The sequence below is a fragment of the Rhincodon typus genome, chromosome 16 (assembly GCF_021869965.1).
Source record: "Rhincodon typus isolate 14 chromosome 16, sRhiTyp1.1, whole genome shotgun sequence".
Taxonomy (NCBI): Eukaryota; Metazoa; Chordata; class Chondrichthyes; order Orectolobiformes; family Rhincodontidae; genus Rhincodon; species Rhincodon typus.
This window is the reverse complement of record NC_063347.1, coordinates 4,134,338-4,161,676: the sequence shown is the minus strand read 5'-3', so window position 1 is coordinate 4,161,676 and position 27,339 is coordinate 4,134,338. Positions and strand designations below refer to the sequence as shown.

The 27,339-nt window shown below is 41.3% G+C and overlaps 1 protein-coding gene across 1 annotated transcript; it reads left to right on the top strand.

The window, feature by feature from the left end:
* Positions 1-2,221: 2,221 nt before the first annotated feature.
* On the top strand, positions 2,222-26,737 carry LOC109921354 (protein transport protein Sec61 subunit alpha-like 1). Its single transcript, XM_020521381.2, has 12 exons — positions 2,222-2,403; positions 5,881-5,948; positions 9,522-9,587; positions 9,891-9,969; positions 12,298-12,429; positions 14,253-14,362; positions 14,910-15,063; positions 15,380-15,540; positions 16,710-16,907; positions 18,156-18,347; positions 19,993-20,069; positions 24,813-26,737. Exons 1-12 carry the CDS (start codon positions 2,397-2,399, stop codon positions 24,997-24,999), a joined length of 1,431 nt encoding a protein of 476 aa, XP_020376970.1. The 5' UTR covers positions 2,222-2,396; the 3' UTR covers positions 25,000-26,737.
* Positions 26,738-27,339: the final 602 nt, after the last annotated feature.

Sequence of the window (27,339 nt, the reverse complement as noted above, 5' to 3'; positions counted from 1 at the left end):
GAAATTCAAGAGCATGTTTTTTAAAGCAATAACTTGCACTTTGTTAAGCATCACGCAGATCTGCTTATAGATAACTTAAACTTTGATATTGGCCAACATTTCTTTCAGTAATGTTCCTATTACGGTATCATTTTCCTGCAGCCTTTGTCTCACTCCTGCAATTGTTCTTCATACTGCTGATGTTTCTGCACTAACTGTTGTATTTTCACTGATATGCCACTAGTCACACACAGTGTATCCAGTTGGACTTAGTTTAGTGTTATAAAGATTGAATTTTTTTTGTGGAATTACATTTGAAGGACTGGGGAGCTATGTTACAAGAATAATACCGGGACTTCAGGGGTTAAGTTATGAGAAGAGATTATACAAATTAGGCCTGTTTTAGGAACATGGAACAGGAAAAGGCCATTCAACCCCTCAAGGTATTAACAGTGAAAGACAGGCTAGATAAACTATTTCCACTGGTTGGGGATTCTAGAACTAGGTGCATAGTCTGAGAATTAAGGCCAGATTGTTCGGGACAGATGTTAAGAAGCACTTCTACACACAAAGGGCAGTGGATGTTTGGAACTCACTTCCACAAACAGCAGTAGATGCTGAATCAGTTGTTAATTTAAAATCTGAAATAGATTTTTTTTTGTTAAGCAAAGGTATTAAGGAAAAGGGGCAAGGGCGGGCATTTGAGTTAGGTCAAAGATCAGCCATGATCTCACTGAATGGCGGAGTAGGCTAAAGGAGCTGGATGGCCGACCCCTGTTCATATGTTCCCAGATGCCTGGATAATTTTATTTAAAAAGTCAATGAATAGACGCTTCGGAACATTATTTTAACCAAGGCATTTCTCGGAAATCATGTGGTTCTGATAATTGTTGGTCTTGGTTACTCCTAAGTTAAATCAGCAGTCTATTTTACTGCTCCCCTCCTTAAATTCAGTCAGAATCATACTCCTAGGTCCCTGAGAGCTCGATGCTAGGGCACCCCAACGTGGCATCAAGGCCTCATTATTGAAGGGATCAGCAGCAACAAATGGATCTTTTAATCTGTTTATGAGATGTATGCATTCCGGACTGGACCAGCATTTATGCCTATCCTTGAGTAACTTTGGGAGAGGAGCTGGTAAGCTGCCTTCTTGAACCAACGCAGTCCTTAGGGTGTAGTGACACCCGCAATGCCCTGGGGGAGGGAGTCCTAGGATGTTGACCCAATGACAGTGAAGGAATGGCGATATATTTCCAAATCATGGTGAGTGAGTGGCTTGGAGGAGTCCTTGCAGGGGGTGGTGTTCCCATGCATCTGCAACCCTTATCCTTCTAGATGGAAACCAAAAGATCTGCAGATGCTGTAAATCAGGAACAAAAACAAAGTTGCTGGAAAACCTGCTGAGCTTTTCCAGCAACTTTGTTTTTGTTCCTTCCAGATGGAAATGGTCATGGGTTTGGAAGGTGCTGTTGGAAAAGCATTATGAGTTAATGCAGTGCATCTTACTGATTTTTCTTTTATTAACGTATTTTTCCTAATCACAAATGTTATTACACATCCCGAGAGCAGGTGGGACTTGAACCAGGGCTCCTGGTTGAGAGGTAGGGACATTACCACTACACCACCTATCCTCAAGATACTGTGGGATCAGGCGGCCTTCAACCCATTCGGGTTTTTCCGTCAGATCATCTTCAACTCATTCGGGTTTTTCCGTCAGTTAGCCTCCAACCCATTCGGGTTTTTCCGTCAGATAGCCTCCAACCCATTCGGGGTTTTCCGTCAGATAGCCTCCAACCCATTCGGGGTTTTCCGTCAGATAGCCTCCAACCCATTCGGGTTTTCCGTCGCTCCGGTGTGGGGACAGGGCAAGATCCGCAGCGCCCGCGACACCGACACGCCCGTCGCGAAGGTCACATGGAGGGCAAAAGAGGGCTGTGATTGGATAAAGCCTGCCGACACCGTTATGGTGTGCGATTGGCTAACAGACGGCGGACGTGTAAAATCACGTGGTTCGGAAACGGGGACCAGGATTGGCTAAGAGCTTTGCCCGTACGTGGGCGGGCCAGGTGGCATCCGAGAGCTGGTCACGATTGGACGACACGCGGGACAAACGAACGGCATGTGATTGGAGAACAGCTACGGCACTGTCGAGCGGTGATTGGACGACTGCTGGGTTCGTCGGGCGGGTACATAGCACGCAAGTGGTTGATAGCCCAGTCAATAACGCGCTAGGGTCAGGTGGTACGCAGAGGCGCACTCTGATAGGCTGAGGGATGGTCCCCGCCACCGTTGCCGGGAGCTGACGTGTCTTTCGGGCGTCGAGTGGACTTTCCTCTGAGTGGAAGTGAGAAAGTGAGTGGCCAGAGTGGCCCGTAATCTAGTCGGACCGCGAGGAAAACAGAAGGACCGCCGCCAACATGGGCAGTGAGTACCCCGCGGGAGGAGGAGAACGGGGGTGTGGGTGAATAAATATATCCCCGAGGCCTCGGCCAAGCCTGGGCCTCGCGTGATTTTTGTTTTTAAAACCCGGGGTTCGGCGCCCCTATCCCCAGGGCCTGGACCAGAGGAGTCTTGTTGTTGTTGCTGCCTGGTTTGATGTGAATTGGGAGACTGCCCTGATTTAACCCAAACTTCGAAGTAGGGAGTGAAGGCCTCTACCCGGACGGAGGTAAATACTTTAATAGGGTTTAATTTAGAAAAACAACCGCCCTTGCAAGCGGTCAGTTACTTCCTCCCCACCCCGCGGCCCCAGTCGGGCAGCTTGTCCCAAGGACCTCGGGGAAGCGATGCTAGGGCCTGTGGTGGGGGTTAGTTTAAATGCCACGTCGCCCAATATTTCGCTGTCAGATGCATCATCATCATCATCATCATCATCATCATCATCATCATCATCATCCTTCAACTTTATCCAGTTTATTGTCCTTCAATCCGTTCTCCAGTTAACTCCCTCAAACTTCCCCACCCTGACTGATGGTCTACTGCAACAAGTTCTTGACAACTGATTTGATTTCGTTTTCTGGGTTTTTTCTCAATGCATTAATCTTTTTTGATTTGGACTTCTTGGTGCCAAATTGCTGTTAATGTTGTAACTTGGCTTTCAGAGGATGAATATGTTAAGTTTGCTATGTGTACAATGACCCCGTGCAGCACTCCTCCTTGTGATGGGTAGTCTGCAGCCTAGGATTGACCTTCTGGATGTGTTAAATGAAAGATTTCCAGGGTACCTTTTTTCTGACTGCTGGATAACTCAAAAGATAAATGTCTGGCAAGATACTTCTGAAGGATTAACACTGTGCACAGCAAGCTGCCACTATCAATGATTTTGGAGCTGTTGCTTGCTGTCCAACGTTCCACTTAGAGCACCAGGGAGAGCTCCTGTGATTTTCTCGGAATAGTAACTGTGGTATCTTTTGCTGGGGCAGATACAGCATTGGGGTGCAGATGAATATGGTCTGGTTCCACATTAAGTCGTAGCCCCAAAAATCACCTGTGTTGGTTTCCCTTCCTGTTCTCTCACCCTTGTGTGACATTGAGGGATAAATATTTGCCAAGGAACCAGCAACCTTGCTCTGATTTTAAAATGGTGTAATGCGATCGCAGTCCCTAAAATATTAGGCTCTTGGTTCAATTGTATCGAACCAAAAATCAGTTGTACTTTATCTGGTAGCAACATTTTCAGGCAACTACCTGGTCTGTATGGTCATGCACCTCCCTGTATAGGGGCATCAAAAGGTTATGTGCCTATCCAATAAAACTTAAAATTTCCAGAGTATTTTTGTAATCTTGTTCCTGCCTCAGACGTGTTGGTTAGCCAACTGCAGTCGTGTTTGGTTAGTTTACTGAGAAGGCCATGTATGGATATTTCTATATTCTGGATTGAAGATGTTCATGGATCTTTCACCCCATCTATGTGATTTTGAGTTTATATATGAAACTGATGTTTTTAACTGCACCAGCTAGTTGTGGCTGTCTTTTTTTTTTGTTTGTCCATCACTAGAAGCATCTCCACGAGTGCAGATAATTAAATTCGGATTGTGTGCTGTTGGAGTATATAAATGGTTAAGTGTTTGTTAACCTCAGTTGCCTTTATGATGTATGTCACTTTGTATGACTGCAATTGTGAAGGTACTCTAACACATTATATACCTGCAAACGTAGATAATGGCCAGCAAGTGACTTCAAGGTCCATCCAACCTACTCTGTATACCTTGCACTTCTGCGCCCACACTGTGAAATCTTTTTCCAGGCCACTTAGGCCATTGAATCTAATGCCAGAATTTGCTTTGGCTTTGATTTGTATGATGGGAAATGAATATCTCTTGGGTTGTGATCTCCACCTCAGCCAGAAGCAAGTCTATTTGTTACTTGAAGCCATATCAGACTGCTTGGGAGACGTATTAATGTTTAAAGAAACAACTAATATCCAATCTAAGCTTTCACGTAATCAATACATGTGGCCCCAGTTTCATTTTTAACCTATTTAGTTTAAATACTTGCCCTGCTTGTATATAATCTAATCTTCTTATTATTTTAAAAAATCTCATTCATCAGGTCTTTGCCTTTCTAAAAAACATACATCAACTCCGTTTGCACCCTTCTGTTTTATAAGGTGATTGTCTATGCTGTGGTGATCAACCTTGTTAAGCATGGCCTCGTGCAGCTCAGGAGCTCTAGCCTGGTAGTCTCTGCCCATTTGCTACAAAGGAATACAGGCTGAGAACGAGCATGGTTAGCTGGCTTCTTTTCCTAGCTGAGCTTTTCTGATTTGTCTCCCAGTGCACAACCAAATAGTGATCCTCCAGATATCAGGGCCCTCAGTGACTATCTCCTAACTGGCTGTGATTGCAATCTTTGTATCCCGCTATGAGGTGTCCTTAAAAGTGGAGGTATGGATGCACAGGAGGTCATGATCCAGTGGCCATTTCATCATTCAGGGGGTGTTTGTGTGTGGTGTCATCATCCACTAAATGAGTGTGGTTGTTGGCTTAGCAATGAGTGGACAAAGATGGAATTGGTATGCTTCAGGATCATTGACTTGGTGACCATACCCTGTCTAGGATATGTTTGAGACAGCAAAGGTGGAAACTGTACAGCCTTTTCCCCTATCTGGCATGTGCAATCCATGTCTTACTACTGAAGTTGCGGGTTTCATGGACTTGTAATTTGTTATTCCCAGTCAGGTTGCTCTAGTTCCACACTCTTACTCAGCTTGGGACATAAAACCGACATCTCAAAAGTTGCAGCTGTTGATTTCAGCATCAAGTGACAGATTGGTGGTTGTGGAGCTGAGAAGCTTTTTTTCAAGGTTCTATTGGATTAAATTGAGTTGATAGGTTTCTCCCATTATTCTCCCCTGAAATCTCTGAAACTGGACATTACGATAGTATTTCTTTATGGAACAGTGAGTATTTGAGTCATAACAAATATGGATTTAATCCCCTTTCTGCTATGTTGGCAAATTAGCTACTGTTGAACAGGATATCAGTAGAAGAGCTGCAATTTCCCTTGATCCCTAGTTGGAGAATAGTTGATTTCTTATTTCTTTCGGTATTTGGTCTGTCTTGGATGAAATCCCATGGCTGTCAATTGAATGCAGACATCAGGCTTTAATATGTTTCTGCTGTTGTTGAGTAGACATGTGCTTCCTGAAGAATATTCAACAGATACATGTGTTAGAGAAGAATTGTCTTGGAAATTATACCCCAGCAAGGAGCCAATTTCTTTGGGCAAAGTTACTTGGGTTTTAAAAAAACAGTCTCCAAAAGTTGGTTGGTAATGAAAAGTTTCTTACTGCAACGACCTGGCCAGGCCTAGCAATTATTTAGTGTTGCATGTTTGGTTTTGATTTTGTTTGTTTTTTTTTGTAACTTTATAAACAATTATCCTTGGTTTGCTTTCCAGTAAAATTCCTTGAAGTTATCAAACCATTCTGTGCGGTGTTACCAGAAATCCAAAAGCCAGAAAGAAAGGTAAATTCGTCAATCATTTTCTTCATCTGCAGTTTTTTCATTCATAAAAGTGGTGTTGTAGAAAGATGGATAATTTGTCTTCTGTGAATATGTGGATCAACTCGCCTCATCCCAAATTTCTTCGCAGCCAGTGAAAGAATTTGAAGTGCATTCGTTGTTATCTCGGTTATTCTGGCTTTAATTAATCTCACAAATGGGAAAAGGATGAGAATGTTAATCTGACTTTGTTCAGTCAGCTGAGCTCATTTTTGACCACCTGAAATGATTGTGCTTTAACTTGTCAAAGGTAACAGCAACACTGATGCTACACTCTGTTCCTGGTGCTGCATTGCAGTATTACTTGGATGAGATGCTCAGTTTCTGGAGCTCAAACCTGAAATTGAGTCATTGCAATGATATTACCACCTGAGACAAGGTGATGCGATCTCCCCATTACTTTGCTATGTTTTCTCAGTTACTTCTATTAGCAAAGGACAGTAAGTTGATATTGCTATTTTGTCTTTTGGGTTTTAAAATGGTTATAGTCATACAGCACAGAAACATGAGTTTTGATCCAACTCATCCATGCTGAGCAAGTTACCCAAACTAAACTAGACCCACCTGCCTACATTTGGCCCATATCCCTCTAAACCTTTCCTATTCATATGCCTTTCCAAATGTCTTTTCAGTGGGCTCAATCTGCATCTGCCACTTTAAACAAGGGCAGGACTTGCACAGCCAATGGTAGGGCTCAGGGAGTGTTCACAAACAGACCTAGGGGTTCAGGTACTTAATTCCTTAAAGTGGCGTCATGGGTAGACAGGGTGATGAAGGCGTTTAGCACTTGCCTTCATTGCTTAGATCATTGAGTACAGGAGTTGAAACATCATGTTGCGGTTGTACAGGACAGTGGTGAGGCTGAAGAAATGTGTACAGTTCTCGTCACCCTGCTAGAGGAACGATATAGTAAATTGGAGAGGGTGCAGAAGGAATTTACAAAGATGTTACTGGGATTGGAGGGTTTAGTCCAATGGAAAGGCTAGATAGGCTGGGACTTTGTTCACTGGAGTGCAAGAGGTTGAAGGAGTGACTTTTTGTCAAGGTTTATGAAGTCCTGAGGGGTAGATGAGGTAAATAGCAAAGGTCTTTTTCCCTTGGGTAGGGGAGCTCAAAGCTAGAGGGCATAATTTTATGGTGAGAGGGAAAGGGACCTGAGGGGCAACTTTTTCACAGTGGTTCATATCTGGAATGAACTGCCAAAGGAAGTGGTAGATTCAGATTCAGTTGCAACTGTTTAAAATACTTTTGGATAGGTATATGAATAGGAAATGTTGAGGGATATGGGCCAAATGCAGGACTAGTTTGGTTTGCGAGACTTAGTCTATATGTATGGACAAGTTGGACCAAAGGGTTGGTTTCCGAGCTGTATTACGCTATGATGGATGTTGATCCTTAATCCAGCAATATTGAAGGCAGATAAGTCGAATTCTATCACAAGTGGCTGATGTGAGAATGCTTGAAAGCACCTAACATGTAAAGTCACACAATCTGTCTCTTCCTCAACTCAATTCCTAGTTTCTTGTTCGCTAAATGAATTTAGTCTCAAACTAAAGCTCTCATTGGCAGGTTCAAGTTTGTTTGTCCTAGCTCATGCCACTGGGAGCACATACTTCCTGTCTAGAGATATAAACAAGGGATTAAGACAGTGCAGGTGTGAAAGTCTGGCTCTTCCATGTGTTATTTTTTCAGTGCCTTATACATTGTGCTTTGTGAGTACACTTACCTGAACTATTTACAAATTTGTATTTGAAATTCAAGTTATGGTAATCCTACCTTTTTTGGTTTTAACATTTTCAGTCAATAGAACCATTGTCATCAGCATTAGACATGATGGGGATGAAGGGCCTGCTACTATGTTGACCAATAAAAACCAAACTACACTAATCCCATTTACCTGCACTTGGTCCATGTCATGCATAGTTGATGAAGCTAACACTGTCCCCAAAATATCCACTTAGTTGCCTTTTATTCCTCCTAGATGCCATGTCTTGTTCAAAACAGATTTTCTATTTGTGCGAGGCCAGCATTCATTGCCTATCCCTTAGAACTGCTGCCTTGAGTACAACTGAATAGTTTACTGGGACATTGAGGGTCTGGAGTAACTTATGGACCCGTCCTGGAAAGGGCACTAAGTTTTTCATTTTTGTTTGGTGACAGTCCTGGAACTCCCTTTATAACAGTGCTGTGCATGTCTCCTACACTCCAGTGACTGCAGCGGATCAAGAAAGTGGCTCATCTTGTCTTGGTGGTGGGCAACAAATGTTAACCAAGCCAGTGATACCCATATCCCATGAATGAGTAGAAAGAAAATCACTGAATTGCAATTATGGGATGTGTACTTGTGTTCCCAGATTTTCAGTCCAGTAACATGGCTGTTTTGCTGTACCCAGATAATATATCTACAGTCGCCACCAATTTGAGGGGGAACTTTTTTTTTAAGTTTGATGAAGAATATAAATTTTCTGTTACTTATCTTGAAAAGCACAAATGAACACTGGTTGAAAAGTGTGTTGTAATGTGTCTTGCACACTAGAAAAACAAAGTGATTAGAGGTAACCCCATATTTGGCCTAATTTGTGAGATGTTGATTATTTGACACTGAAAATTTTAGATTGGATACTAAATTAGGTTTGATCATAGCCTGGAGATTCTGATGTAGCTTGTTTCTAATTCTCCTAATGACTTCATTCACTAACAAGGTAGATTGTTTCAAAGTTTGACATTTAAACACTTTTCCCTGATCTCTCCCTTAAGTTTACTTTTTTCAGTGTTTAAATTTAGCTTGTATTTCCTGGCCTGACTTGCCTTGAAATAGAATTCTGGGTTTACCTTGCATGTACCACTCTGTATTGGCGATAGCTGTATATATTGCTGTTTGCTTGCGTCCTCCAAGCTTGGATGGTGTGTAAACTTGCCAATTATAAATGACCTGATTGAAACAATAAGGGCAGATCTTGTTTGCTGGTGAGGGAAGCTGCAAGACCGTTTGTTCAATACAAATATTTGTAAAAGTGTGAAGAGCTTTTAAATTGAAAAAGATGCTGGCCCAATGAACAATTTCAGGAACAGTTTCTGAAATTAGATTAGGATCGCTGTTTAAGGATGCAGGTAGGGGACGGATAGGCCATTTAGCACAGAAATGAGTGGTGGGCCTACGGAATTCTCTGCCACAAAGTGGTTGAGCCAAACATTTAATATTTTGAAAGTGATTGATTATAGTTCTTTGGTGTAAAGAGATCAAAGGGTTTAGGGGGAAAAAAGCAGGAACATGATGATGATTTGGGTGATTAGTCATGACCATATTGAATTGCATAGCAGGCTTGAAGGGCCAAATAATCTCCTGTTCTATGTTTCTGATAACCAGGCATGTTAAAAGATATTAAAGTTGGGTGATGGAGTAGAGGTGCATGCAAATCAGCTGTGGTATAATTCAATGGTAAAAGGGCATGAAGGGCTGAATACGCTCCTCTTGTTACTTTTAGAATTTTGTGGATTTAACCCAATATTTAAATGTTCTAATTTTTGCTTTTTTAGATTCAGTTTAGAGAAAAAGTACTATGGACAGCGATTACACTCTTCATCTTCTTAGTCTGCTGCCAGGTCAGTTCCTGTTACTTGTTCACTTTTAACACCACCAAGCATTTTGGCTGGAAACAAAGTTTTCATTTTGGGGTGGTTTGCTTAATTTACAGTACATTTCTAAAGCTGTATGATAATTATTAAATAAAAATGCTAAGTGGAATCTGAAGAGAAGAAATTAGCTGACTACCTCTCCTGATCAGAGGTGCTGTGAAGCTGAATGTCACCAGTACATTTGGTTGGTTCCCTACTATTTGCTTTGAGTGTGATTAGAATTAGGAAATCTGCAATTACATGTTAGATATTTGTTTTTAATCTCTTCAGATTCCTTTATTTGGTATCATGTCCTCAGACTCCGCAGATCCTTTCTACTGGATGAGAGTTATTTTGGCTTCAAACAGAGGTAATGGAAGTTTATTTAAGATTAATCTTAACGTCGACAGTTAGGGTAGAGGGGTGGCACTTGTGTGGCTCAAGACATTTGGGAATTACCACCTCTGTGTCTGTTGGTAGATGAGGTGCTGTGTCCATGGATCTTTGCTCCTTACGGTTGTGGGCCACATCACTGAATTGGAACTCAACGATATTCTCTCCTTTCTTCCTGGAAAGGGAAAGAAAAGAAGGGAATTAGCTAATATGGCCACGCCGGTCTCTGTAGCTCTTGTATTGTTCACTGAGGGCTATTAGTCCTGTCGGTTTCTCTCACCTGCACATAAACGTCTGGTATACAGTTTTAATTTGCTCTGAGTGACCGTTTTGAAGTCCAGTACTAATGCTAATACAGAGCTCTTCCTTAATCATGTTCTGGTGCTATAAATTGGATTATTCCTGCTTGGATGCTTGCTTGAGGTTCTAGAGCATTGAATATCTAACTAAATCACCTGAAGCAGGAGGATTGTCTCCTGAACAAATTTGCTTAAACTTGGTCAAAAATCACATGACACCAGATTATAGTCCACACAGAGTCTTCAAATAAACCTGTTGGACTATAACCTGGTGTCGTGTGATTTTTGACCACGTCCACCCCAGTCCAACACCACTTCCACATTGACTTAAACTTGTCACTTGGAGGTCAGGTCCATAGCTATGGAGCATACACAGTAGAGAAGCGTACCATAGTCCTAACTATCTATGCCTTTCCTTATGCTCCACTCAAGTCTACTCCTAAATTGCTGCATCCACATCTCTTCTGTCTCCTGTTTTCTGCTTAACTGCATCTGTACTATTCGCTTCAACTGCTCCCTGTGGTAGTAAATGCGCGTTCTTCCTGCTGTAAAGATTCGCTGAATTCCCCATTGGATCTCTCGCTGGTGAGCTTGTTTTGGTCTCTAGTCATGCTATTTCCTACAGAGGCAACATTCACCCTGTATCAGAAATTTTGAAGACCCCACTATTAGGTCAATGGAGATAGTCAAGCAAGATTTTCCCTTTTGAAATTCATGCTTTTCATTTCAAAATGATCCTTTCTATGGTTTAGAGGATTTCCATTAATTTTCCTGGCTTTCCTTCCCTGGGTATGGTTTGTCCTCAAATATAAGAACTACATGAGCAGTCTATCAGTCCTCTGGCATTGATTTGTGTTTCTAACAAATTATTGCATCTGTCCTAATTGGTCTGCTGTTTCTTCACCGGATTCTATCAAAAGCTTTGAATGTCCTCTATCTGAATCTGGAATTTTATCCAGAGTTTTAAGGTATCACTGCTCACAAAAAGCATCACCCATTTAAGACAGATGAGTTTTTTTTTCTCTCAGATGGTTAAGACCCTGAAAAGCAGAAGCAACATTTTTTGATATTAAGGCAGAAGTAGATTCTTGATAAGCACGGGGGTGAAAAGTTATTCAGGTTAAGAGAAATTGTGGAGAAATCAAATCAGCCATGATCCCATTGATTATTGGAGCAAGTTCAAGGGAATGAGTCACCACTCCTAACTTGTATGTTTGCACTTTCAGTAATACTCCTTTTCTGTTTTAAATGCACTTATTTTGGTGATCATCATTCAGTGCCTACTGACTATATTTTCCTCATACTGAAACAAAACAATATTAGCTTCTCTGCCAGCTCCCCTCGTTATCTGTGGTATTATCCTGTCTATCTCTTAAAGGTGCTACCCTCTTCACAATCCTTTTTTTTTCTTGTAAAATATTTCTCACTTTTTGCTTAATGACTCTTGATGAATTTTATTTCAAAGTGCCCTTTTGTCTTTCCAGATTAATTTTTAACTTTTCTAATCTCTCACCATTCACTGTTCTGTGTGCCTTATGTATGACTCTTTCCTAACACTCAATTTTTCTTTTACATTTGTATCTGTCCATGCAGTCTCTCTCTTGTTAATTTGTTCTTTTGTATCCTTTTTTCAAACAGACAAGCTAATTTACATAATACATTTGATAAACATTTTGTGCACTTTTTCACTTATGCGATTTAATTGTTTCTTAGTGACCAACAATGCAACAAGCTTTCTTCCACTTCTCAAACTGCTGTTCTGAAGAAGCCATCTTGTTTTGGAAGAGTTGTTTTTCTAATTGTATTTTATGATCTTTATCCCAGATTACACGGCATAAAGATTTTGAGCCCTTATTTTAATGTCAACAGTATCTGTTTGAAAATCCAAATGATTACCATCACTGTAACATTAAAACCAAAATACATGGCGCAGTTTGAAAGTAGTAAATGCAGTAATGAAATGTGATTGTTAGTGATATTTAAAAAAAAAAAAAATTTAAATTTAGGTACACTGATGGAACTTGGTATTTCGCCGATTGTCACATCTGGTCTCATCATGCAGCTTCTGGCAGGTGCAAAGATTATTGAAGTTGGTGACACTCCCAAAGACAGAGCTCTTTTCAATGGAGCACAGAAACGTGAGTACCACGATCCAGTTTGACATGCAGCAACTAGTTTGTTTGCTTTTTCTGTAATACTACAAGCTATAAGTAGGACATTCACCTTAACCGGTCCGTGCCAGTAGTTGTGTACTATGTGAACCTCGACCCACCACTGGTTTATCCCATACACTTATTCCCTTGTCCTTCCTAGTAGTAGAGGACGCTCAAAGGACCGCTTTCTTCAGAGTGTATCGAACCCTGGAACTTCTGACCTAACTTCAAAGTCTGTCTACACTAGATGGACTGTGATGCTTCAAGAAAAGAGCTGACCACCACCTAATGGACAATAGATGCTGGCCGTGATGGCCAAAACCCATGCATGAATTTTAAAAAAGTGTTTGTGCTTTTGTCCCTGGTCTAGTAGCTAGTACCTTGTGCAAAATCAGCTTCCGGATGAATGTTAATCTGTATCAGTTGGAGATGCTTCTGTTTTAATATCCTGAATTGTTATGGTCCCAATGCCATACCAATAGTCACCAATACTGCAATCTTCAGTTAAAGTCTCAGTACTATACAAAATTACAGACCTATAGTTGCACACTATTGCACAAATCCTAACGATCCTGGATAATGAATTAGGAATTGCATAACCACAGGATGAAGACAACCACAAGTGTAGTAAATTAGTTTGTAAACAAAAATAACTTTATTTCGCATCTACTGACATAGTCACTATTGTGTAGATAACTATCACAGTATATTTGTGCCTTGTGTGAAACACAACATGAGGGCGAAGATGGTCTAGTGGTACTATCTTGAGACTATTAATCCAGACATTGGGGAATGTTCTGGGGACTTCAGGTCAAATTAAGAGTCTAATCATGACAGTGAAACCATTGTTGATTGTCAGAAAAGCCCATCAGATTCACAATCTTTTAGGGATGGGATATGCTCTCCTTACCTCGTCTTGCCTACATGTGTGTCCAGGCCCATGGTGCTTAACCCTTAACTACTCTTGGAGCAATTAGGAATGGGCATTAAAAGCTGGCCTAGCCAGCAACGTTTACATTCAGTGAATAAATATATTTTAAAATGACGGTGGATGTGGAAAGAAGGCTGGCCAATGTCTGTAAAACTTCCCCTGCCCTTCAAGCAGAGGTCTCTGCTTTCATGGGAGGCAGCACTTTTTTGGAAAAAAAACTTGCATTGCAATGACATTTCTCAGAACCTCCCAGAGGTCCCAACTTTACGGTGCTGGAAGCAGTTTAAGTGTCGTCTCTGCCGTAATGCAGGAAACATAGTGGCCAATTTGTGCCTGTCAAATCCTCAAATTTAATAATATTATAATGACCAGTTTTTGTTTGAATGTTTAAATTCAGGAGTAGTCCAGCATTCCCTCCAATCAGCACTGATTAAAAGGATCTAACCTAGCTGATCCTTTTGTTCTGAAACCTTCTGTTTTTCTGATTCTGCTCCTGTGAAGCATCTTGGGGCATTTTTTTACAACATTCGGAGGTGTTATGGATGTGTTAACCTGGGCCTCTGGTGCTAACCACTGATGCCACCCATACTGGATCTGACAATTACTGTTTCAAAAATAAGATGTTGCCCATTCAAGAGGCTCTTAAGTCTTTGCAGCTCTTTTCCTGAAAAGGTGATGGAAGCTGAGCAAGAGTGAATGGTTGCGGGGTTAGTCTAGAATGTGGGTTTGAGGTCACAATCTGATCTGCCATTATTTTGTTGAATGGTGAAGCAGACTCAATGGGGTGACTAGCCTGCTGCTTCATGTTCATCTGTATATTTGCACGTTGTCAAACTTTCTTATACACAACTTAACTGTAAATACTTGCACCCTGCAGTTTTTGGTATGATCATCACTATTGGACAAGCCATTGTGTATGTCATGACCGGGATGTATGGAGATCCATCAGAAATGGGAGCAGGCATCTGTCTACTGATCATTATCCAGGTAATGCTGTGGGTAGTTGTCATGCCCTCTGGCAATTGTTCTGGTAAAATATGTTATCTTTTGAAATCAGCCTTGGACAGATTTTTTCCTGAACTTGATCTTGAGGTTTGAAAATGTGGGTGCTTAGTTGAACTGAACTCAACAGTTTCCAATTACAAAATTTCACTGAAATAATGGTCATGACAATGAAATAGATTCCCATGAGAGGTGGTGGAAGCATTTTTGATCCTTTCAAATGGAAATTAGATATAGCTGGGGAAAACAAATTGAGTCTAGTATGAGTACTGAGAAGTGATATTTAGTCACTTAATTATATTGCTATCCTTTTTCTGTTTTGAATGTTGTTTAAGCAGCCAGTGTTGCTGCTGTGTGCTGTAAGAGGCCATGAAATTGCTCATTTGCTGCTGAAGTGCGTAATTTTGAAATGTTTAATTTTTGGCAATAGTGATGATTCAAGTTTTGAGCTGTTCAGGCAAGCTGTTTAGCTTTCTCCTTGTGGAGTTTCATTGGGCCTTGTTAAAGGGTTTTTAACTTTTTTTTTTCTCAGTTGTTTGTTGCTGGGCTGATTGTGTTGCTGCTGGATGAACTGCTGCAGAAAGGATATGGTCTTGGATCTGGTATCTCTCTCTTCATCGCTACAAACATCTGTGAGACCATCGTGTGGAAAGCTTTCAGCCCAACCACAGTGAACACTGGAAGAGGTAATCAGAATGATCTCTTTACTTTTATACAGCAAATGTTTTATGAATCAGCACCTAAGGGACCAGGCTTTCACATTGATCAAGAGTTCCACATTATCAAAGTAATGGCAGGGGGTATGCATGTCGCTATTATTGAGCATAAATCAAATTTTTAAAATGCAATTTTGCCTTAACTTATCAGCAAAGAGCATTCTCACTCGCACCCTCACTCGGACATCACATAATTTTTATTACATCTGAACTCTATATGGAGCTATACACTCTACACACAATCTAGCACTTATCCTCTTTCAATTGTGGATCTTTTTTTCAACAGGGACAGAGTTTGAGGGATCAATCATTGCCTTGTTTCATCTGCTGGCCACACGGCAGGACAAAGTCCGTGCTCTTCGTGAAGCCTTTTACCGTCAGAACCTGCCAAATCTGATGAACCTCATTGCCACCATCTTTGTTTTTGCAGTAGTGATATACTTCCAGGTGAGTGGTGAAAATAGGGCTGTCAAGAAGATTAGCACTTGATCAACTCATTACTGACTATAGGGATGTACTGTGGCCACGTTTGTAGAGAGACAAATAAAGTTAAGTTCAGGTCAGTGAGCCTTCCATTAGAACTGAAACGCTAACACTCTCCACAGATGTGACCCAGCTGGAATCTTTCCAACATTTCTTTAATTTATAGCTTCTATCATATTTTGCTTTTGTTTTCTTGTTGCAGTTGTATTTGCTTTTGTCTATTCATGATCAAGGTAATGTAGTACTTAAGAATATATTTTTACCCTACCTGGGGAGAGGGCATTGACAAGCTGGACTTTTAAAACAGACTGGGTGAATGTGAATGGCAGCTTCTGATTACTGAAGAACATTTGTGAGCTGATTGGATTTTGAAGCAGTGTTGCTCCTCTTTTTGGCTTTTTCCCTGGTCATGAGCTGCGTAGTTCTGGCCACCTCATGGCTTGAAGAATGTGATTGCAATAATGAGTACAGAGAGCAGATCAAGGGAATGCTGCCCGGAATGGAGCATTACGGTGATGAGTCGAGATTTGAAGACTAGGTTTGACTTACTTTGGAGCAGGGGCTGAGGACATGTATAATTGTGTATAAAACTAGAGCACCTAGAATGGAGGAGAAGGACCTACTTTTGTTAGCAGAAAAGTCAGTAATGAGGGATGTAGGTTTTAAAGTTGCTTTAGAAAGATTAGAGGGAAATTCGGGAGAAATATTTTGACTAAGCGGATGGGTTTGGAGAGGGTGTGGAGCCCAGTAACTCTTGACCTGAAAGAGAGGTGGTGGCAGAAACCTTCATTTCATTTAAACAATACTTGGGTATGCACTTGAAATGTCTTAACGTTCTGGTCTAAAGACTAAGCCAGTGAGAGGAGTCACCTGTGATAACACTGTTTGCATAGGGACGGTGGGTAGAATGGCCTTTTTTTTTCTGTTCTGTAATACTCTGCTAGATTTTTTTTTTTAAATGCCAGCTTTGTTGAATTTAGTGTGGGCAATAGATTTTTGGTTTATTCCAGTTACCTCTAGTATAAGTAAAGAAAATTGTTTGCTCCAGCTTTAAGTTCTACTGGTCTTAATTTTTAAATTTTAATCACTTCAATAATAATTGAATTTAAAGCATCTTTGTTTGCACATTGCAGGGCTTCAGGGTGGATCTGCCAATCAAGTCTGCCCGTTACCGTGGACAATACAACACCTATCCCATCAAGCTTTTCTACACATCAAATATTCCTATCATCCTCCAGTCTGCTCTAGTTTCCAACCTCTACGTCATCTCTCAGATGTTGTCTACAAGATTCAGTGGCAACTTTCTAGTCAATCTGTTGGGGACATGGTCTGTAAGTAAATTTTTTTTTTTGATAGAGGTGTGAAGGACATGTCTTTAAACCAAAAACCTCAAGTAGCGAACAAACCAAAATTAATCAAGTTGATATGGTCTTGCTTGTGTCTTCATGTGATCTCAAAGACCATACATGAGTGCCATTTGTATCACCTAGATTGCTGAATTTGAGATGGGGCGCCTGTATTTCTTAATCATTCATTCACGGAATGAGGGGTGTCACTGGTTAGTCAGCATTTATTGCCTATCCCTAATTGCCCAGAGAGCAGTTAAAAATCAACACAGTGCAGTGGGTTTGGAGTCACATGTAGGCCAGACCTCTCCCAACCCATTACCTTCTAATTGTACCTGTGCTGCTCTGATTCTGGCCTCGTGTGGATCCCAAGTTTTAATCTCTCCAACATCGACGGCCATCTCAAGTTCCCTGCAACTCAATTTCTGGAATTCTGTCTTCACCTTCCTCCCTAGTCGTAGCTTTTGAGGACCAGTGTTAGATTTTGATTTTAATAATGTTCCTGTGGGACTTTGTGAAAAACACCATATAAGTATGTGTTGATATTTTCCTAGACTGAACTTGTCCACATGCTGCAGTTCAAAAAGCAGTAGAGAAGCAGACTTGTGTAGTGGAACCAATGTTTTGTAGGATTTATGGAGACTAGAGGTATGAGACTAGAGTCTGCTCTAGTGCTTCAAAAATTTCAATACAGCAACAGGTTTGAAAATTCAAATAACTCCATGTATCTGACATTCAGCTTTCATAAAATTTGAATTCTCTATTTTTTCCTTTTTTTAATAGGAATTAACAGATTACTTGGTCAATAGGGTAGGGAGGGGTGTTGCTGAGATTGAGACACAGTGGCTGCTTTCTGGTTTATTGGTAGATGCCTCATCCGGTGTAGCAGGGATCCTTATGTACAGCTAACTGGTCTCTAGAATTCAAGTACTGCTGGTGCCCTCGATCCTCTTTGGAGATGGTACCATAGCTTATGTTGCAGAGTACAACCCTGTGCTGGAAGTTAGAAAGCTGAGATCAGTATGACACTATCCCATCAATGGAAACTCTTTCAAAGGCCGGGCATTTGGTGATAGACCTGACAGCCACATAAACCTGCATTAAGCATCAGAATCTTCAACAGATGGGGAGAAAGTGAAGAAGTACGGCCATGTTTTAGCTGAAATTTGGGTTTTGACAGCAAACTAGGATTGCCCTTTCACCCCATTTTGTTTCCTCTCTTTGCTTTTGAAGGATAACACAGGTGGTGGTCCAGCCCGTGCGTATCCGGTTGGAGGTCTGTGCTATTACCTCTCCCCTCCAGAATCATTCGGTTCGGTGTTGGATGACCCTGTTCATGCGGTGATTTATATTGTCTTCATGTTGGGCTCTTGTGCGTTCTTCTCCAAGACCTGGATCGAGGTGTCTGGTTCTTCTGCCAAAGATGTAAGTGTCCACACAGTGAAGATTTATTTTTCTCTCTGTGGGAATCTTGCCATTAGCTCCCTCCTGATGTTAAAATTTTGAACTATTGTTACCTTGCTCAGTTCTCTGCAGACCTGGATTTGATTTCAGTCTGGTTCTTTAGTGTGTTTTGGATCTCATTGTTAAACTGCTAATTTAGCACTAAAGGCAGTCACCCTCAAAAATCACAAGTTACCTCGTAAAGTTCTGACTCAGTGGAGCAGGTAACTATTATAACATTGAGACAGAGTGGAGGCTACTAGACATTTGCTGGACCTAACCCTTCAGTACTTTGTGCTAATATTAAGTTCCGTCTTCACAGAATCATGGAAAGTTGCAATGCAAGTGGAGGCCATTTAGCCTTTTGTCTTTGGCTGTCTGTGAGCAGCTCTGCTATTTCCATTCAGACTTGTCTCCTGGAACATTTTTATTTCTCTTTGGATAGTTGCTTTCCAAATAAAAAGTTGGATAACTGTTGAATCTGCCTCTGTTACTCATGTAATGACACAGTCCCACTGCTAGGGCCCCCTAGAGGAGTAACTCCTCAATCTAAGCAGTGCCCCTCGCAGTTGAATAGCTCACTGACATTTGATTGCAAGAGAAGAATAGCAGCTTATTAAAAATATGAATTACAAGAATGTAGAGACATCTGGAACTGGTACTGAGCAAGGAGTTGAGTGCACAGAGATTCTGAAATGGCAACACTGTGTGTGCATTTTCCTGTTGTCTCTTGCTTGCCCTCCCACTCCCCCTGAGATGTGGAACTTGTGCACGGGTTGAGAAGTGGAAGTTTGTCTGAACTGATCCCTGTAATTTGAATCAAAACCCTGCTGATCCCCAATATTGTGATCTGATCAGTTGGTTTTGCCGGATTTCTTTTTTTTTTAAAAATCACTTGACACCCATTTTGAGCATCCTTACCCTGAAGGATCCAAATGGTGAGGTTCTTAGTTGATGTTACTTAGACCTGGGCTCCAGGGTACAATGTAGTCTGGTGATAGCTTTAGAAATATTTGCAACAAGCAGGCTCACTCCCTTTAAAAACAGAAGGAACCTTGGATGCTATAAATCAAGAACAAAAACAAATTGCTGGAAATACTAAGCAGGTCTGGCAGCATCTGAAGAAAAATCAGTTAATGTTTCAAGTCTGGTGACCCTTCCCTAGAAGTTCCAGGTTCATTCCCCTGTCAAGCAAGTGGGAGAGTGAATAATAACGAAGTTTGTTTTTCCCACCAGTTTTTCTGTGGTTGGGTGAAGCTGGCATAAACCAGTGCAGTAAATCTCTTGGGAAAGCAGGTGATCTGGTTGGCCTTTAAAGATATCGTTGAGTTGATTCAGAATAGTGACTAAAACTCGTCAGCTGGTCTGTCATGATGTTTTATCTTCAGCTTGTGCTGCAATGATTGCCTTGTTGGTCAGTGTTTATATTGGTCCAGTGTTTGGTGTTGAGTTTCCATCCAGCTGCTGTTTGTGTTTTATTTTGAGTTTGCTGGAATAATTGGATTGCTGCTTTTGGTCCAAGATCAGAGACTGTTCCTGAAACAGTAAAGGACTTGTATTGATAAAATCTTGAACATTCTCTGGTAGCAGTATTAAACATGAATGTTCTTTCTCATTTGATTTACAGGTAGCCAAACAGCTGAAAGAACAGCAGATGGTGATGCGAGGACACAGAGACACCTCAATGGTCCATGAACTTAACAGGTGGGTCATATTACATAGTTGGATCTTTCTATTAAAAGAATAATTGTTTTCATATCAGTATCGGACAGTTTGATTGTTGCCTCTGATCTGATCAGATGTGTGCTGGTTCGTAAATACTTAGGCAGCAATGTATTTTCTATCGTACGCTATCCAGTAGTGTGATGCCATTTGAAGTATTGAGGTCAGGACTAGCTCAGCTGTTGAGCCTGTCATGCCATTTGATGCAGTCAGGCTGATGAAACACTTGAAGCCTTTTACCATTTTTGCCATTTGAGTTGACACTTTGGATGGAGAGAAAGAAAGGTACCCCTGGACCTGATGGGTTGCTTTCTAGGACATTAAAAGTAGCAGCAAAGTCGATTGATGTGCTGGTAGTAATCTTCCAAGAATCCTTGGCTTCTAGAAAAGTCCCAGAGGATTGGGGGTGGGGGAGAAAAAAGCATTGTGACACCCTAATACAGAATGGAGGGATCCAAAATGCAGGAAACTATAGGTTGGTTGGCTTAGCAGCTATCTTTAGGAAATTGTTTGTTAATGAAGGATGTAACTGCAAAGCATTTAGAAATACATAATGCAATCAAGTAGTCAATATGGATTTAAGGGGAATATTGCTTGACAAATTTATTAGAATTCTTTTGAGAACGTCACAATAGACGTAGGAAACCAAAGTTGTCAACCTCCCTCTCCACCCGAGCTACAAATCTTTTTGCTAAAACCTTAAACCAAAGATGTTTATGTATTTGGATTTTCAAAAGATATTCAATAAGGTACCACACACAAGTTCATCTCCATGCCATTCATTCTGACTTGGTAATATAGTGTTGTTTGTTCAGTGTCATTGGATCAAAAGCCTGGACCTCTCCTTAACTGTATTGGGGTGAACCTACACTCTGTGGACTGCAGTGGTTTAAGAAAGCCGCTCAGAACCACCACCACCACCACCAGGACAACTGGAGACAGGCAATAAATGCTGACCCCTCCAGCCACGCCTGAATCCCATAGCGATTTCTTTTAAAAGAGCTATGTAATAAGATAAAAGCCCATGGTGTTGGAGGTAATGATTATCCTCCTTTGGATAGAGGATTCTCTAACTAATAGACAGAATTGGCATAAAAGAGATGTTTTCAGGCTAGCAACCCGCAGTTAGTGAGAGCCAAGGGGATGAATGCTGGGGCCATGATTATTTACAGTATGTACTAATGACTTGGATAGAGGAACTGAAGGAATTATAACTAGTTTATTGTCTTACCTTGAAATAGGTGAGAAGGCAAGTGGTCTGCATGAGTCAGCAGAGGGAAATAGACAAGTTGAGCGAATGGACAAAGACTTGACAGTTGGAATGCAATGTCAAAATGTGAGGCTATGCATCTTAGTAAGAAGAAAAGATGAGCTGAATATTTAAAGTTGGAGGCTAGAAAGTGGATTTGCAGATAATCAGATCAGCTAGACCTTGTTGAATGGGAGAGCAGACTCAATGGGTCAATGGCCCACTTATGCTCGTATGTTTAGTGGTCTTGCATGTGAGGCAATGCATTTTGGTGAGAACATTGAGGGACAGTTCATTCTTGAGGTGTTTGCAGAAATCTTTGAATTTAGCAGGACAAGTTAATACTGCAGTTAATGAAACAAGTAGGCTGCTGTGATTCTATTTATAAAGCCCAAAGTACAAAAACAAAGGTTATATTAAACCCGTGCAGCTGAGTTTTAAAGCTGTGTATTGAACCCATCTGAGCTGGAGCAATGTGCAATTCTGGGCACTTTCCTTTAGGAAGGATGTGGAAGCTTTAGAGAGGGCTTCCTAAGTGATTCCTAGGATGAGGAATTACAGAACAGGAGACTGGTGGCTGTTCTTAACATCTGAGAAGATTAAGGAAAAACATGATTGAGGTGTTTATAGTCATGAAGCATAAATGGAGTGTATAATGAACTGATTTCAAAATGACTGGAGGATGAGTAACCATAGAGTGCAGATTTATGGTGACTGGCAAAAAGAATCAAAGGAAGGAAAAGCTGTTTAATGCAGTGGGTTGTTACCCCCGACATAGTATCCAACTGGAAGTTGGATACCTTTGAAGAGGAATGCGATAAATAACTGAAGGGTAGAAGGTTTTGGGGGAAGAGAAAAAGCAGGGCCTGGTGCTGTAGTAAATGCTGCTTAGCCAGCGATGCCCTCATCCTGTTAGGAGTTTAAAAAAACAAGTGGAAGTGTACTTCTAATGGTTCAAATGTATGAAATAGCTGCCTCCTGTGCTGTACTATTCTGCAGTTGATGTTTTCACATCTGAAATACTGAGCAGACTCCTAGACTGAGATTATGCCCTCTGGGCCCCATTCCACATCTATCCTGTCAAGTCTTCTAGGAATCTTGTATGTTTTAATAGGTTACCTATCATTCTTCTAAACTGCAATGAGTGCAGGTCCAACCTACTTAACTTCTCATAACACAGCCCCTCCATACCCAGATTAACCTTGAGAACTTTCTCAGGACTGCCTCCATTACCAGTATATCTTGTCTTAGATGAGGGGACCAAAACTGCTACAGTATTCTAGCTTTGGTGTGACTTGTGCCTTGTATAGTGTTGGCCCTTCCCACCTATTTTTGAAGTCTAACCAATTGTTTAAGGAAAACTCATGTTAGTGGAAGTGTCTTTAGAAGGTTGTAGGAAGATGTAGTGAAAGATATAAATGTTTTTATATGGTGCTTTTGTCCACCCTTAGTTGCCCTCCATCGGCTCAAGTTGCTGCAGTCCCTTTAGTCGTAGTGGTAAATTCTAGAACACTCTGGTTTAGGGAGTGAATGCCACGCATACAGCAGAGAACAGGCACAATTTTTAGATAGGTGGACAAACATCAGCATATTTCTGCACAGCTAATCAAAGTCAGGGCTCTCTATTCCGTGAAGTGACAGTGTCTGTCTGCAGTTGATTTTCAACATTAATGTACAAAAACTTTCCATTGGAACACTCTTCCTTTGCGTTGTAACCAGAAATATAGGTGCATTAGGAGAACAACAGGAAGGGAAGCATGAAGTTTCACTTTGTTTTCGTCAGTGCCAGAACAAACTAGACGCAGCCACCTGCTGCTCATGGTGAATTTAGGTGGATAGGCCATGCTAAATAACCCATAGTGTTCAGGGATGTTAGGTGTTTTAGCCATGGGAAATACAAGGTTACAGGGATAGAGTAGGGGGAAGGATTTGGATGGGATGCTGTTCGGAGGATTGGTGTGGACTTGTTGGGCCGAATGGCCTGTTACCACACTGGGGATTCTGTTTTATTATTGTGTTCAGTGTTTCCATTTCCTTGCACTGTCATTCCTGTCAAGTACATTTGGACTCAAAATAGTCATAGCGCTGTACAGCACAGAAACAGACTTTGTTTGTTTGTTTGTTTGTTTGTTCCAACTCGTGCAGACCAGATATTCTAAATTAAGCAAGTCCCACTTGCCAGCATTTGGCCCATATCCCTATAAACCCCTACCTATTCATATGCCCATCCAGATGCCTTGTAAATGTTGTAATTGTACCAGCCTCCACCACTTCCTGTGGCAGCTGATTCCACATACAAACCATTCTCTCTGAAATATTTGCCCCTTAGGTCCCTTTTAAATCTTTCCCCTCTCGCCCAAAACCTATGCCCTCTAGTTTTGGACTCCCCATCCTGGGGAAAAGACCTTGGCTATTCACCCTATCCATGCCCCTCATGATTTTATGAACCGCTCTCTGAAGTCACCCCTCGGCCTCCGCTCCAGGGAAAATAGCCCCAGCCTATTCAGCCTCTCCCTGTAGCTCAAACCCTCCAACCCTGGCAACATCCTTGTAAATCTTTTCCGAACCCTGTCAAGTTTTATAACCTCCTTCCTACAGCAGGGAGACCAGAATTGAACGCAACATTTCAACAGGAGACTAACCAATGTCCTTTACAGCCTCAACTTGACCTTTCAACGCTTATTGTCAATGCACTGACCAATAAAGGCAAGCATGCCTTCATTATCCTGTCTACTTGGGACTCCACTTTCAAGGAACTATGAACCTGCACTCCAAGGCTTCTTTGTTCAGCAACACTCCCCAGGACCTTACCATTAAGTGTGTAGGTCCTGCCCTGATTTGCCTTTACAAAATGCAGCACCTCCTATTTATCTAAATTAAACCCCATCCTCAAATCCTCAGCCCATTGGCCCATCTGATCAAGGTCATGTTGTACTCTGAGGTAACCTTCTTCGCTGTCCACTACACCTCCAATTTTAGTGTAATTTGCAAACTTACTAACCATACCTCCCTATGTTCACACAAATCATTTATATAAATGACAAAAAGCAGTGGGCTCAGCACTGATCCTTGTGGCACAGCACTGGTCATGGTATGATCGTGTACCTACACAATTTCAATTATGTCCTTACAAAGATGTTTGGTTGTTCTGAGGAATAAGTATGACAAGGTGAGAGTTAGAAACAATAGAACTCCTGAAAGGGAGTGTGAAAAAATTTCCGTCTTCTGATCAACCCACTTGTGGTTTGCGATTACTAATTAGCGCTGACAAGGTTGAGGGAATATTGTGGTTATAGTGGTCACTGGATTAAGGCTCCCTAACCTGCGCCATCAGTCTAGGCTCAATTTAGAACTTGGGCTATGTCTTAAACTCTGCCTATTTTAAGTGGAATCACCGGTTTTGTTTGGCAATGCAATATCGTGAATATAAAATTCTGCAATTTGTATTTGAGCATCCTCAACTTTTTATTTTGCAGGTATATTCCCACTGCTGCAGCTTTTGGAGGCCTGTGCATTGGTGCACTGTCTGTACTTGCTGACTTTCTGGGAGCCATAGGCTCTGGGACTGGTATCTTATTGGCAGTGACCATCATTTACCAGTACTTTGAGATCTTCGTGAAAGAGCAGAGTGAAGTGGGAAGCATGGGAGCCCTGCTCTTCTAAGTGTGCTGACTCTTCTATCCTTTTTTTGAGTGTTTGACAGAGTGTCCAGGTGAGAGATTTCTGAATTATCACAGCAGGGAAGAACATTTCTGAACCCTTTCTCACCCAGGGTAACTTGTTTTATTTTGCAAATTAACTGCTCTGAGTGGTTTAGGGTTAATTCTGCTTTTCATTGCTTTTGATATCAAGAGCTAAAAAAAGCATTTTTTGGAATTGGTTTTGTTTAAATTATGGTTAAGAGCACAAATTTCCACCATGGGAAAGGTGTGTATGCATGTGGAGTGTGTCTGTGTGTGTGTTTGTGTGTGTGTGTGAACCTGTGTGTATTCTTTAACTGATTGAAAATTGGAACTAAAAGATCCAGATTGAATTGACATTCTTTTTGAATTGAAAATTCTCATTGCCTCAGTGGAAGGTACATGTGTTATCAGGTATCCAGATCAGGTGGTCTCTGGTTTGCTCTTTGATCAGTTGCTGGCCTCGTAACTGGAATAGTGTAGTGGACAGTCCTGATAAGAACATCAGGCAACACTCCTCAACTGTTATCCACAGCCATTGACTGGGAAAGTGTGTAGATGTCACAGAGATCAGGCTCAGATCCTGCTCTGATGCAACTTGAGATCAAAGTAGCAGTATTGAAGCTCAGCTCTGATATAGAGGGCTTGTAACCATGGGCTGATACCCGAACAGAGTTGGCCTCCTGGAAAGAAGGGGAGAAGACTGAACTGAACATCGCAGCTTTGTCCTGGATGTGGTATGTCAGGAGGTCTGTGTATTAAACTATCCACCTACAAATGTTCAGTATCATATTAGGGTGCTGTTAATTTACGTCTTTCCTAGTTGCTGTCTGTTGCCTCTTTTGTTAAGATGTGGCCAGTACGGCTACAACAAGAGTTGATTCCTTTCTATTTAGAAAAGGCGTGATCATCTCCATTAACACTGATATCACTAAATGTCACTGTGCAGGATTTGATAGTGGATGCACCAGCAAATTTATTGGCATTTCTAAGGTTAGGAGTAGTGGGAGGTGCAAATCTCCTCTTTGTATTGCTAGTATTTGGTATAACAGCAGTTGGGTGCTGGATGTAGAATTGATTAGCTTTTTAAACGGGAATGGTTGAACCTTAAGGTGCACGCATGAGTTCTTTTGATTTGAAACTTGAGTTTAAATAAAATAACATTTGATATGTAGCTTCTTAGGATTTTTTTCTGCTGCTTTGTTCCCTTTCCCATTAGTTGAGAAAGTAATTGGAGTTTCTGTGAATTTTTAATTTCAATCCTCGTTGGGCCCGTGTGTGTGTGTGTGTGTGTGTGTGTGTGTGTGTGGCGCGTTACCTGCTCCTGATTATTCTTCACCGCATCTTGTTGTATTGCGTTTGGACATATCAGGACAACTTACAATGCTCAGTCTCTCTTTGGTCAAATAGTCCAAGTTCATGCAGGAGGAATGGCCACATGGGAGAATGCAAGGTGACGTTACAGTTCTCTCTCCTGGGGAGGGTTGCGAATGGCTGGTATTCTGAGCACATTTGAAAGTGCTGGGGCCCGTTAGTAAATTTGCTGGTGCCTGTCTCCAAACCTCCTTTTTAAGTCATTAGTTTTGTACATAATTCTCAGCACCTGTATCAAAACCAATGTTCCTGTACCCTGTTGTGATAATGATATTTTGAAAGGCTCTCTTGCTGAACAGTGTAAAACCATTTCTGGATTTCTCTTTCAACTCATAGTTCCAGTTTTGGAAAAAAGTGGAATTTCTATGCATTCCCACCAGTTGACAGCGACTAAACCTCATTAAGCAGTGTTTGTTCTCCTCCAGGACCTGCTGACTTAAAATCCTGTCTTTATAAATAAAAGTGTTTGGAAAAAATATTGATTTGCTGTTTCTAACTGACCTTGTACATGGGTGATTCTGTGAAGGCTCATGGAATAGTGTCTCTCGGCACGTGTCAGGACATTCTAACCAACCAGTTTATGCTCTGCACAGATTTAACTTTTTTTCTCACGTTGGTAGGAGAATGAGGAACTGATTATGAATTTGTCCTTCACCCCTCAGATGGAGGTTTATGGCAAAGTATGCACTTAAAGCCCATACAATAGACTTTTATTTATTCACTCACTGGAAGTTAGTGCTGAGCTTATATTTTCATACATTTGATCTTCAAATCCTGTCCTGTCCAAGCATTCATAGAACATTGGCTGGTACTGTACTGTTCTTTCGGCCCACAATGTTGTGCCGACCTATTATCCTACTAAGATCAATCTACCCTGCATACCCTACATTATGCTATCCTCCATATGCCTATCCAAGAGTCGCTTAAATGTCTCTGAAGTATCTGACTC

Coding starts and splice junctions, on each gene's coding strand:
- LOC109921354 (XM_020521381.2), top strand. Junction 14,363..14,909: donor GTCTACTGATCATTATCCAG/GTAATGCTGTGG, acceptor TTTTTTTCTCAG/TTGTTTGTTGCTGGGCTGAT. Junction 15,064..15,379: donor CACAGTGAACACTGGAAGAG/GTAATCAGAATG, acceptor TTTTTTCAACAG/GGACAGAGTTTGAGGGATCA.